The following is a 14,098-nucleotide window of genomic DNA, read 5'->3' as shown; positions in this document are numbered from 1 at the left end:
TGTGGATACGCTACTGCTAAAGAGTCCTTTTAAGGAGGTGCCACAAGTCTGTTACCATGCAACCAGTCCAACATTTCTTAGTAGGAGGTTAACCTGGTCTGAAAAACTTGCTAACATTTTGGATGTTCAAATCAAAAGTTGTTGAAGTAGGTTGTCCTCTCTGGAATCACCAAAGATCCTGAAAATGAAGGGGCTGCAGCGCTGATTTAGAGCTTTTGCTACAGTTTTTTTTATTGCTAATACATTTAAAATGAAAAAATTATGCATCTACGTAAATAGTCTTTACTAGCTGTGCCCGTGATTTCGTACACGGAGACCAATGAAAAACGTACCGATGCCGTTTTTTATAAGTATACTCCTAGCCTTGGAGCATACTCAAAACAAAGTGAAAAAAACATAGACAATAAACATACTTCAATTAAAAATAGTTTTCTTTCAGTAGTCAGGTTCACTACGACAACGCTTCCCTGTAAACAATGTTAGCAGTAGAACCACCAGGGATGTGTGCATAAAGATTGGTGGAGTTGCTAACACGGGAGAGAGCCACATAGAGCTGGTCGTGCACAAAACAGCTGACACTGAGGTCCACGCCTGCAATGTGCAGCATTTGGCCCTGCGCTTTGTTGATGGTCATAGCGTAACATAAGCTGACAGGAAACTGTACACGTTTAAAACTAAAGCGAAAATTATTTCGAATGACGGTGATTCGGGGTATAAAAACGCTATCACCTGCGCCACGTCCTATTAAAATCTCAGCTTCTATCACGTTTTGCTGTAGATTTGTGATTTTTAGTCGGGTGCCGTTACGTAGTTATGGTGGGCTTAAAATTCTAAGGAGAATTATGGGGACGCTGACTTTTAAATTAATTTTGTGTGACGGAAGACCGAGTGTGCTTAGGGAATTTAAAAATTCCACCGGATAGTTGGTAGCATCTTCTTCTTCAATGACTCTGTTGATAGAGATATATTCTGTACTTTCCCCATGAACACACATCAATATTTCAGCGTTTATTGCTTGTGGTTGTGAGGGGTGAAAATAGCTCTTTCGCATAGCCAAGAGTTTTCATGATTTGTTATTTGCGTTGGGTCACCATACACAGAAGAAATGAGGTCTTGCAGCGATGGAACAGTACACATAAATTATCAGGCAAAATAACTTTCCCTTCCTCTTGTGAATTTGGGTTGCCTCCTGTTCGCGCCCACATATTTATTGTTAAATGCATCGGTATAACCTTCCACCACAGACTTGAGCTCTTTAGGCGGGCTTTAATTTAATCTGCCGTCATTCCTCGTGGTATGACTGGCAAAGTCTGCCTAAAATTGCCACAGAAAAGCATTGTCATACCACCAATGGGCTGGTCATTTTATCTGATATCTCGCAAGGTTCTATCTACTGCTTCTACCGCTTTACGGTTTGCCATAGTGCACTTATCCCATATTACTAAGCACCAATCACGTAGAACCCTTGCTTTGTCGCTGTTCTTAGAAACATTACACACTGGGCTTTCCGTAAGATTTAATCTTGTGCGATATCGGATCCTCGTTGCGGTCAGGGAAGTTCGGCACTTATGACCGTGTCAACAGCATCGTGACAATTTTTTTCTTGCAGCCACAGGAGAATGTGGGCGTGTGGCAAGCCACGCTTTTGCCACTCAATGCTGTACATGAAACAAAGAGCTGAACTGAAAGCGTTTTTTTTTGTGAACAGGTCGATCATCAACTTTAGTTTTAAGTGGAAAATTCTGGCTATAATATCATGCCTATCATAAGACGCCTGTCCTGTGAGAAGTTCTTGGGAAATTTCGTACTTTGAATTAGTTGTGAACGTTATAAAAAGGTCAGGCCAGCCGTATTTTCAAACGTAGCAGAAAGCATCTTGTGTGTTCATTCATGTAACACGGACCACAGGTAAAACTAGATGGCAGGATAACTAATCGCCAGTGGCGTAACTACCGCCGTAGCAGCAGTAGCGGCTGCTACGGGGCCCGCGGCATGAGTGGGCCCGTGTCGCCCGCCGGCACGGGCCCCCACCATGGCCGGAGGCTCCGCTAGCAGCCGCTATGGCTGCTACAGCGGGACGCCACTGAACACTACGGCAGAGCAGGGAGGTATGTCCCCGCTCTGCCATTAACTGGTTCCCGACCGCTGGCTGTATTTTTACGGCCAGCGGTCAGGGTCCTTAAAACCCGAGCCATAGACTTTCTACGGCTCGGGTTTTAACTTGCTGCCCGCGCGATCGGGCAGCTGAATGTCGGGTCTCCGGCTGTCAGTGACTGCCGGGGACCCTGAGGAGAGGACAGAACCAGCTTTCGCTGCTTCTGTCTTCTCTGATCACTTGTACACAGCACTGAATGCGCGCTGTGTACAGGAATAGAGACAGCAGCAGCGGCGCTGTCTCTATTCCTGCCGGTGATCATGTGACTGGTCACATGATCGCCGGGTGCCGTTAGTGGCAGGCTGCTGCTGGGTCTTACTAGACCCAGCACAGCCCTATTAGTGACAATCGTCACTATGAGAGGGCTGATTTCCCCTGTAACTGGGGCTGCTGTGCAGCTCCAGTTACAGTGGAAAAACATGGTGTAAAAGAAAGAAAAAAAAATATAGAGTTCCCCAAAGGTCTTCTTTGACCTTTGGGGGACAGACCATAGTAATAAAAAACTAATAAAGTAAAGTGCAAAAAAAATTAAATAATAAATACACATAAAATACCCACCCCCCAAAAAAAACGTTCCCCCCCGCCAATCATTGTTGTAACGCTAGCGCTGACCCAATTACCCTAATATGGACATGTAATATATAAAAATTTACGGTAGACAATGACGATCACAAATAAAAGGTCTATTTTAGGGTAAAACTATGTTATTACCAAAAAAAAAATAGCTGAAATGTAAAAAAGCTTATTTTTTTACTATTATTTTCAAACTTTATGAATAAAAATGCTAAAATAGCAAAAAAGGTGTGTATAAAAAATGAAACCTGCATTGTCTACGGAAAAAAACGTCGCAAAAATCACGTAGTTAGCCCAACAAATAAAAAAGTTATAGCCATTTAACTAACACGTGCTAAAAATGGCTAAACAGTGTCTGGTCCTGAAGGCGCAAAATAGGGCAAAAGACTTGTATCCCCTCTCCTCAGGATCTCCACAGGACAGGGGATACATGTGTGATCGCTGGCATTGATAGGGAGAACGGGGGACTGAAAGTCCCCTGAAGTTTTCCATCACAAACCTCGGACTTCCAGGGTCTGTGTCGGCAGCTCCGTAGAAATTAATGGAGCGCCGGTCGTGCTTGTGCGCATGCGTGACCAGCGCTCCTTTCAATTTTATTGAGCTGCGCTTGACACCGGAAGTCAGAGTTTTGTCATGGAGAAGTTCAGGGGACTTTCAGTCCCCCGTTCTCCCTATCGCTGCCAGCGATCACTCATGTATCCCCTATCCTGTGGAGATCCTGTGGAGAGGGGATACATGTATTTTGTTGGACACACTGTAGGTCGCATTTTTTTGGGAGGGGGAACGCTGTATGGCGTTCCGTACAGGGGGGGGGGGGTGGCTGTATGGCGTTCCCTACAGGGGGGAGCTGTATGGCGTTCCCTACAGGGGGGGGGGCTGTATGGCGTTCTCTACAGGGGGGGCTGTATGGCGTTCCCTACAGGGGGGGCTGTATGGCGTTCTCTACAGGGGGGGGCTGTATGGCGTTCTCTGCAGGGGGGCTGTATGGCGTTATCTACAGGGGACTGTATGGCGTTATCTACAGGGGGGCTGTATGGCGTTCTCTACAGGGGGATGTATGGCGCTATCTACAGAGGGGGGGCTGTATGGCGTTATCTACAGGGGGGGGCTGTAAAAAAGGCACTATCTACAAGGGGGGGGGGGTTGTGTGACACCCAGGGGAGGGGGGGCCCCAGTCAAAAGTTTGCTATGGGGCCCAGTCTTTCCTAGTTACGCCCCTGCTAATCGCCCTATGTTTTCCATGTTATTATCTTGTTGCATGGCACCTCGCAGATGCACGTAATATTCAGCACGTAAACGTGTCTGGTTAGTGCGTATGTACACTAAACCCTCTGTCTCAATTTTCGCATACATATCGACATTAAATTGGCTGAACAGTCCTCAAAATCATTGCAAATAGATAAAACAATGACTCCTTATCTGCAGCAGGTATGAAAAAAATTGCTGGGCTGATATATTTTTATGAAAATTTGTTACCCTAGTAGGATTAACTTGGAGTCCAAAATTGTACCCATCTTCGCCGTGGCAATAAATTAAAGGATATTGCAGGGCGTCGTAAGCTCTGTGTGTTTTGGAAATGCATTGCAGGCGATCGCCGTGAGTGCGCAACACGATGTCACGCCTTTCGCACTGCTGATCAACTAAAACCACTGCAACTTCATCTTTGACAGGGGCGTTATACCTGGCGCGGTGTTCAGCAACAGGACGTCTATCTGCGCTGATGATCATTTTGTAATCATTTATTTGCCCCTGTGGCATAGACTGTAATGCAGCTTTGAAACTATGCACATACAGATTCAACTGATGCAGCATGTTTTGAAGTGGAGATATATGGTCACTATTTAGTTGTGGAAAGTTCTGATTTCTGATATTGGCCTGTGCATTGTAATCTGATACTAAATAAATCTGAAGAAATTTTGGCTCATCTTGTGGTAGCAAAGATCCGATGAGATGGTAAACTTGGCCTTGCACCTTGAAGGTTGGCATGAATGACCCTTTGTATTTAGTTTTGCCCCAAAAGATGTAATTTAGAATGCGCTGTTATATAAACGGATACTGTGTAAGAAGTGTTTTGATTGTGGATGGTCACTATTTAAAAGTTGTTTTATAAGCTCTGGAGGTTCTTGAAATTTTTCAATGTGAACTTTACCACTTGAACACCCGATTCCATTTGGTTCTTTTCTCCATTTGAGAGCACCGCAAAAATTGCAAATTACGACCATACCACATACGGAAGCGAATTCAGTATAGTCAATCCTAGGGGAATACATAAAATCTGCTGTTTCCTTATTGACCCAAGGAACAACATTGTTTGCTGCACCATGCTCCTGAGACTCATCTGAATCTTTTGATGAAATAGACCTTCTATTAAGAGAGTGTTGAATTAGATCAGCCTCTAAGCGTGATTGATGTTGTCCTGCTGTTTCTGCCTGCCGTATTTCATCTACACTTTCCATTTCAGCCAATAAATAACTTTCATTATCTTGGTACGTGCGTTTATAATTCTCTCTAGCTGATTCCAATCATCGTTGATATTGGTCCTCGCTTTCGAGAGCTCTGGCATAGTTGTGACGTTTGCGATTGGATGTTAATCGCGCTTCATGTTCTTCACTACTTTCAAGCTCTCGAGAGACCACTGTGCGAGCACTCTGACAAATCAAGCGAGATTCTCTGTTGGTGATAGTTTCAGACTCACGTGACGATGCATGGCGCTGTCGGTCAGCAGATAGTCGCGCTTCGCGTTCCTCGTTACTCTCCAGAGACTGAGAGGGCGACATGCGAGCATGCTGTGTACTTAGCCGAGACTCACGCTGGGTAGAAGTTTCTGATGCGTGAGTTCTGGCCTGACATTCTTGAGCTGCTGCAAGTGTTGCCTCAGGATCTTCCTCAGATTTTGAGACCTAATTAGTCTCATTCTTTTTGCATTTCTGCTATATTGAGAAATATTTTCTGTAAGGCATTTACTCTCTTGAGACCGAGAGGCCGCTGTCCGAGCCCTTTGAGACAACCAATCAGATTACAGTTTTTTGAGGCAGCTGGGTGCATGAAAGCAGCGAGTGGATTGGTTGCTTTATCACTCTTCTATGTGTAATATCCAATACAGACAAATGTTGGAACTCTTGTCCATAACAACCAATCAGATTACAGTTTAGATTCTTGTGAGGCAGCTAGGAGAATGAAAGCAATAACCTGATTGGTTATTTTATCTCCCTTCTATGTGTAAAAACTCAAATAAACAAATGTTGGAACTTTTTTCCATAGCAACCAATCAGATTGTAGTTTACATTCTTGTGAGGCAGCAGGTGAATGATAGCACTGATCTGATTGGTTGCTATATCTCCTTTCTATATGTAAGAATCAATGTAGACAAATGTTGAAGCTGTTGTTCATAACAACCAATTAGATTACAGTTCTTTTTTTCTGAGGCAGCTTGGACAATGAAAGCAGAAACCTGATTGGTAGTTATATGTGCCACCGATGCATAAAAAAAACTAATATAGACGAAAGTTGGAGTTGTTGTCCTTAGCAACCAATCAGATAACAGCTGTAATTGGTCTGAGGCAGCTTGAAAAATTACTGGTGTTTAGTTTTCCAAGACAATACAAACTGAAAGTAAAAATGTTATTGGTTGCCATGGTTTCCATGTGTTTGTTGTTGTACTAATGCAATGTAAATGAATTTTTGAAAACATTAAATTTGCATATCTTCTGATTCAGTGAACCGATTGCGATGAAATAAAAACTAAATGTTACTTTAAGTTGACCCCTATGTTTTTCTAAAAACTTCATCCGAATTGGGGCAGTAGTTTTTACGTGACGCTTGCACAAACAAACAGACAAAAATTCAAAAAATGATCTTAATGCATTCTATTACTTATCCTTCATCCCCCCAATTATTTTTTTTCGCAAATATTTTCAATGTACAGACACGCAAAGTTTACAATTTTAATATATGTAGAGATTACAAATTTCCTCTTGTTTTGTGTCTACAGCTCCTATGTAGACCTATGTATATCCATGGTTACATAATTACATAGTACGGTTCAAAAAAGACACATGTCCATCAAACTCAACCAAGGGATGGGAAAAGGGAAGTGAAACATTTCTACACATTGACATAGGAACTGGTATTTTTTCGTTCTAGGAAATTATCGAAGCATTTTTTAAAGCCATCTACTGTCCCTGCTGTGACCAGCTCCTGCAGTAGGTGTAAAGGATCTGCCAGGTACTACGTCTGTGTATACTCCCGGGATTAATCAGTCGACACCTGAGGCCAGACCTCTTAGACTGACACCGGCTTCCACCAACCAGGGTGGCAGGCTCAGGAGTGGGAGAGCCTATCGCGGCCTGGTCAGTCGGAGTTAGCTCCGCCCCCTGTCCATTTATACCTGCCGTGTTCTCTTCCTCAGTGCTTGTTATTCTTCTTGGATTCCTGGCCCCACTGCTGCCTTGCTCCAGCCTGCTTCTGCCGTGCTTCTGCCTTGCTTCAGTTCCGCTTATCCTGCTTCGCTTGCCCCTGGCTTGCTTCCTGCTCCGTGCTCTCGTTGGTATACTCCACTACATCCTGATCCTGACTGACTCATTCACCGCTCCCTTCCCTTGCGTGTTCCCTGTTTGTACTCCCTTGCACTTAGACAGCGTAGGGACCGCCGCCAAGTTGTACCCCGTCGCCTAGGGCGGGTCGTTGCAAGTAGGCAGGGACAGGGCGGTGGGTAGATTAGGGCTCACTTGTTCCCTTCACCTCCTTCCTGCCATTACAGTAGGCTATTCTATAGATTCACAGTTCTCACAGTAAAAAAGGTTTGTCGCCTCTGCAGATCGAACCTTTTATTCTCCAGATGGAGGAAGTGACTCCCCCAGTATAGCTCCCCCTAGGAAATATGATGCATGCAGATTGTTGGTACCCAAATGCATAACTTTACATTTATCTGCATTAAAGTTCATTTGCCAAGTGGATGTCCAAACACTTAGTGTGTTCAAATCAAATTGCAATTTACGAACACGTTCCATAGACTGAACAATACTACAAAGCTTGGTGTCATTGGCAAAAATATAAATAGTGTTATTAGTCCCATCCTCTATATCATTAATAAATAAGTTGAATAATAGTGGTCCCAGCATGGAACCCTGGGGTACACCACTTATAACCGGGGACCATTCAGAGTAGGAATCATTGACCACAACTCTCTGGATACGGTCCTTGAGCCAATTCTTAATCCAATTACAAACGATACTTTCTAAACCTATAGTCCTTAATTTACCGATTAGATGTCTATGAGGGACAGGTCACATGCCTTTGCAAAGTCCAAAAGCACTATATCCACAGTGGCCCCTCTGTCTAGGCTTCTGCTCACCTCTTCATAAAAACAAATTAGGTTGGTCTGACAACTTCTGTCCTTAGTAAAACCATGCTGGCTGTCACTTATAATGCTATTTTTTGTCACGTATTTCTGTATATAGTCCCTCAATAGCCCCTCAAACATTTTTCCCACGGTTGATGTTAAGCTAACTGGTCTATAATTACCCGGGGTAGACCTAGAGCCATTTTTGAAAATAGGCACCACATTTGCCCTGCGCCAGTCACTTGGCACTATACCAGTCACTAGAGAATCTCTAACAGACTACAAACAAGCCCTGTGTCATCAGTCCCTGTAGTTATACTCTCTTACATCTTTCTGTCCCCTACTTGTAACTTAAAGAGTGACGATAAGTATAATATATGGGACATATGTTGGAAGTATGACTGCAGGATGAAAGTACCCAGGGTTTGTTTGTACTCTGTTACAATGGAGCTGTAGACACAAAATAGTAACATCAGTAGCATAAGATATATATCAGGTATCAATGGCCTTTTATATAATGTCATTACTTACAATTCTGTAATGTATCTGAATACATTTATACTTTTCTTTTTATTGTGTACAGTCAGGAACATTAGGATTCCGTCCATGAGAAGTGTTCTTATGGACTGTATTCTAATTTTCTTGAAAATTTTCTTTGGATCAGAAGAATAAAGTGGATACTTATCCGGACACACTATATTGGCAGGGCAGAATGTCATTGCGCCGCTTGCGTCGTTGAAAGATGCAGGTACAATTAAAGTGCAGGAGAGGGTGGCGGCGGCTGGTTTCAGTGAGGCAGCAGGCAGCCGTCATGGACGGTGCGGCCCTGGCACGGCCCTAGCGCGGCCCTGGCTCCCCCCACCTTTCCTCCCAGTTGTGCCGGGGGCACATGCCCTGCCTGCCCCCCTCCTAGCTATGTCCCTGTTTTCAGAACGGAAGTCAGGGTACCTACATTCTCCCTAGAGGTGGGATTACCTCTCAGACATTTATGTCACGTCAACTGCAATAAATGTTGGAAAACCCCTTTATTGAGGAAAACAGTTCTAGACCCAAACTACCTTATGATAATGTACATTAGATTAATATGAAGGATAATATATCATTACAGTGGGTAAGTAAAAAGTAAAAAAATAATTAAAACAATGCAAAAGTTGCAGAATTGTCAAAAGTGGAATGACATTTAAGATTATTTATTTGTTTTGCTTTAGACAATATATAAAATTGTTTAATTAACTCTCCTTATGTCTTCTACAGTAGGTACAGCATTGTGGCAACAGATGAGGAAGGTCTCCGCATGTCATCTATGGGTCTCAATGGTCAATGGGCCTCTTCACTCCACCATCCTCATTCACTACGGAAACGACGTAATCGTTTTGTTAAAAAGAATGGTCAATGTAATGTCTACTTTGCAAATCTCAGCAACAAATCACAACGCTACATGGCCGACATTTTCACCACATGTGTGGACACTCGTTGGCGCTACATGCTGCTTATCTTTTCTGCCGCGTTCCTAGCTTCCTGGCTCTTCTTTGCCTTCCTCTTCTGGTGCATTGCTTTCGTCCATGGGGATTTAGGTGTTAATACAATTCCTGCAAGAAAATCAGGCCCACCAAAACCATGCCTAATGCATGTAAACAGCTTTGTGGAAGCTTTTCTTTTCTCTGTAGAGACACAAACCACAATAGGGTATGGATTCCGTTGTGTTACTGATGAATGCCCTTTAGCCATACTAGCTGTAGTGGCACAATCAATCCTTGGCTGCCTCATCGACTCTTTTATGATTGGAACAATCATGGCCAAAATGGCTAGACCTAAAAAACGGGCTCAAACTTTACTTTTTAGTCATCATGCTGTAATTGCCCTAAGGGATGGTAAACTCTGCTTAATGTGGAGGGTTGGTAATTTGCGCAAAAGTCACATTGTAGAAGCCCATGTAAGAGCACAACTGATCCAGCCATATGTTACTCAAGAGGGTGAGTACCTTCCTGTAGATCAGCGGGACCTGAATGTGGGATACGATAGTGGACTGGATCGTATATTTCTAGTTTCCCCCATAATTATAGTTCATGAGATTGATGAGGAGAGCCCGTTATATTCAATGGGGAAGGAGCAGCTTGAGGGTGAAGACTTTGAGATTGTTGTAATTTTGGAAGGTATGGTGGAGGCCACAGCGATGACAACGCAAGCTCGCAGCTCATACCTAGCAAGTGAGATTCGTTGGGGACACAGATTTGAGCCTGTTGTATTTGAGGAGAAGAATCATTATAAAGTTGACTATTCCCACTTTCATAAAACATACCAGGTGCCAGGAACCCCTATGTGCAGTGCACGTGAAATGCATGAAAGTCGCATAACTGCTTTATCTTCCCCAAGCGCCTTCTGCTTTGAAAATGAGCTGGCTATTCTAAGTCAGGAGGAGGATGAGGATGAAGAAGCTGTTCGCAGTGATCCTGATGAAGGCATTATTCATGTTATGGGAAGTCATTTAGAACTAGATCGTCTCCAGGCTTCAATGGCACTAGACAATATTTCTTACAGAAGAGAATCAGCCATATGAATGCTATGAGTGGCAGTTCTTCCCTATGACAATGCCCATTAGGGTTATGGTGTAGTTATACTCTGTGTCTGAAGGCGCTATACTCTTTTACACTACAACAAATATTTCATTGGAAAGACATTGACTTTTTCACAAACTTTCACAATCATTAAAGTATGCTCTGTAAATGGAGCTTTTTTTTCTTGTTGTGAGACAGATAAAAAAACAGGACGGGTATATTCAGTGTGTAGAAATATTTTGTACAGACATAAATGAAAAATAAATCTTTAATTTGTGCTCTTACAAATCATACATGTTTATATATGTATAGATCTTTTAAGATATTTATCAAAAAGGCAATAAGAAATTTCATGTGATTTATGAAAGCTTTAAGAGTAGTTCCACTTTGCAGAGAGTTACAACATGGGCATATAAGATTCTTTCAGCTGCTCCTTAGCAACATATTACAAAATACCACTTTATCCTGCTCTGTTACTAACAAAGTAACATTTTGCGGAGTGTTGCTAAGGAGCAATTTTAAAGTGAATGTCAGGGCGAATTTTCATAATTAGTAAAATTGAGCTACTAATCTGGTTCATTATACAGTATGCAGTTGTGTAACTATAGGGGTTGCAGCGGGCACAATTACGACCGGGCCTCAAAGCTAGGGGTGCCTGCATCCCTCCGAACCATGTTTATTAAAGGTTACTATATTAACTGGGGCCTATGTAATAAACTACATGGGCCCCTGTTACTGTAGTAACAGTATACTTACCCTCCTCTTTCCCGAGTGCAGCTGAGGTCCTGGTGTCTTTCCGTGTCATGATGTCACGACGCTTTGAGCTGCGCACAACGTCAGCCGCCAGATCCTCCTTTGCGCCCGGAGCTTGAAGTGGAGGGTAAGTATAACATTACTGTCTGCTGGGGCCCTATATCTAAGCCTACACACACATTTTTTGGGGAGGGGACATATGTATTGGCCCCTGACGTTTTAAGACCATAGCGAATCCCCTGGATTGTAGTGCCCATGAGCCTTTAGCTACACCCCTGACTATATAAGTGGTGCTCTGTACACTATACAGTGAAGGAAATAAGTATTTGATCCCTTGCTGATTTTGTAAGTTTGCCCACTGTCAAAGACATGAACAGTCTAGAATTTTTAGGCTAGGTTAATTTTACCAGTGAGAGATAGATTATATATAAAAAAAAATAGAAAGTCACATAGTCAAAATTATATATATTTATTTGCATTGTGCACAGAGAAATAAGTATTTGATCCCCTACCAACCATTAAGAGTTCAGCCTCCTCCAGACCAGTTACACACTCAAAATCAACTTGGTGCCTGCAGTAAAGACAGCTGTCTTAAATGGTCACCTGTATAAAAGACTCCTGTCCACAGACTCAATTAATCAGTCTGACTCTAACCTCTACAACATGGGCAAGACCAAAGAGCTTTCTAAGGATGTCATGGACAAGATCATAGACCTGCACAAGGCTGGAATGGGCTACAAAACCATAAGTAAGACACTGGGTGAGAAGGAGACAACTGTTGGTGCAATAGTAAGAAAATGGAAGACATACAAAATGACTGTCAATCGACATCGATCTGGGGCTCCATGCAAAATCTCACCTTGTGGGGTATCCTTGATCCTGAGGAAGGTGAGAGCTCAGCCGAAAACTACACGGGGGGAACTTGTTAATGATCTCAAGGCAGCTGGGACAACAGTCACCAAGAAAACCATTGGTAACACATTACGCCGTAACGGATTAAAATCCTGCAATGCCCGCAAGGTCTCCCTGCTCAAGAAGGCACATGTACAGGCCCGTCTGAAGTTTGCAAATGAACATCTGGATGATTCTGAGAGTGATTGGGAACCTGTGGTCAGAACCTGTGGTCAGATGAGACTAAAATTGAGCTCTTTGGCATTAACTCAACTCGCCGTGTTTGGAGGAAGAGAAATGCTGCCTATGACCCAAAGAACACCGTCCCCACTGTCAAGCATGGAGGTGGAAACATTATGTCTTGGGGGTGTTTCTCTGCTAAGGGCACAGGACTACTTCACCGCATCAATGGGAGAATGGATGGAGCTATGTACCGTCAAATCCTGAGTGACGACCTCCTTCCCTCCACCAGGACATTAGAAATGGCTCGTGGCTGGGTTTTCCAGCACGACAATGACCTGAAACATACAGCCAAGGCAAGAAAGGAGTGGCTCAAAAAGAAGCACATTAAGGTCATGGAGTGGCCTTGCCAGTCTCCAGACCTTAGTCCCATCGAAAACTTATGGAGGGAGCTGAAGATCCGAGTTGCCAAGCGACAGCCTCGAAATCTTAATGATTTACAGATGATCTGCAAAGAGGAGTGGGCCAAAATTCCATCTAACATGTGTGCAAACCTCATCATCAACTACAAAAAACGTCTGACTGCTGTGCTTGCCAACAAGGGTTTTGCCACCAAGTATTAAGTCTTGTTTGCCAAAGGGATCAAATACTTATTTCTCTGTGCACAATGCAAATAAATATATATAATTTTGACTTTGTGATTTTCTGATTTTTTTTAAATATAATCTATCTCTCACTGGTAAAATTAACCTAGCCTAAAAATTCTAGACTGTTCATGTCTTTGACAGTGGGCAAACTTACAAAATCAGCAAGGGATCAAATACTTATTTCCTTCACTGTAGATCCTTGAAACCAGGGGCAGACATATCATACATGCAATCTGTTCAGTTGTACAGGTTCCCAGTAGGTAAGAGGGCCCCCTGTCTCCCTAAAAGTAGCTTTCTACTGTCTGTTAGATTGCATGTAAGGTATTGAGCTAATGAATGCTATGACACAATTACAGGTGGATTGTGGATCGAATAGGGAGACTCAAAGCGGTTGCTCTATTCTGAGCTATTCGAGAGCAAGAGGGCTGAGCTATTCGAGAGCATCCTGTTGTTGCTTAAAGGTCCTCCGTTGTCTGTGTACACCGCTGCTTTATACTACAGGTAATGACAACTACTGCTGCATTATACTGGGCTGCTCAGAAGAAGCTGCCTAGAAGGTATCCTGTTCTCGGACTCCACTTCCTGCGCAGCACCTCACAGACTCCTTGCTCTTTCCATACCCTGCATGCTGTCTGACCCATAGAAGAAGCCGGAAATGCCGGCGAAACGCGCGTCGGGTGTCTAATAATATTTGAAGCAATGTTAACGTTCTAATTCATACTTCGTATATTGGCTCTTCAGCCTGTATTCACTATAATATCAGTTAGTGACAGAATATCTGAAACAGTTCAGTACGTACCATTGCTTTCCTTATTAGAGCTGCACACGGCGTGTGTGGCCATTCATTCTCCGTTCATCCCAGTTGTTACTCCCTATGCACATTTGATTCTACACGGCGTTATTCACGATCACGCCGTTTTTGCTATCTTTGAAGGGTTGCTCCACTGCTGGGCTACAAATTACAGCCCGATGCAGGAACCTCATGTGCATGGAGGGAATCAAA

General features: G+C 43.3%; 1 protein-coding gene across 4 annotated transcripts in view; it reads left to right on the top strand.

Annotated features, from left to right (window-relative positions):
• Positions 1–10,868, top strand: part of KCNJ4 (potassium inwardly rectifying channel subfamily J member 4) — a 565,683-nt gene extending 554,815 nt beyond the window's left edge. For all 4 annotated transcript variants that reach the window (XM_075833631.1, XM_075833630.1, XM_075833628.1 and 1 more), the window contains one exon: positions 9,324–10,868. In XM_075833631.1, the coding sequence (XP_075689746.1) occupies positions 9,324–10,626 (1,303 nt within the window). In that variant the 3' untranslated portion in view covers positions 10,627–10,868. The remainder of the gene's footprint in view (positions 1–9,323) is intronic.
• The last annotated feature ends 3,230 nt before the right edge of the window (positions 10,869–14,098 follow it).

This window comes from Rhinoderma darwinii, chromosome 7 (genome assembly GCF_050947455.1).
Source record: "Rhinoderma darwinii isolate aRhiDar2 chromosome 7, aRhiDar2.hap1, whole genome shotgun sequence".
Taxonomy (NCBI): Eukaryota; Metazoa; Chordata; class Amphibia; order Anura; family Rhinodermatidae; genus Rhinoderma; species Rhinoderma darwinii.
Note: the sequence above shows the minus strand (reverse complement) of the source record. Positions and strands in the feature narration are given on the sequence as shown.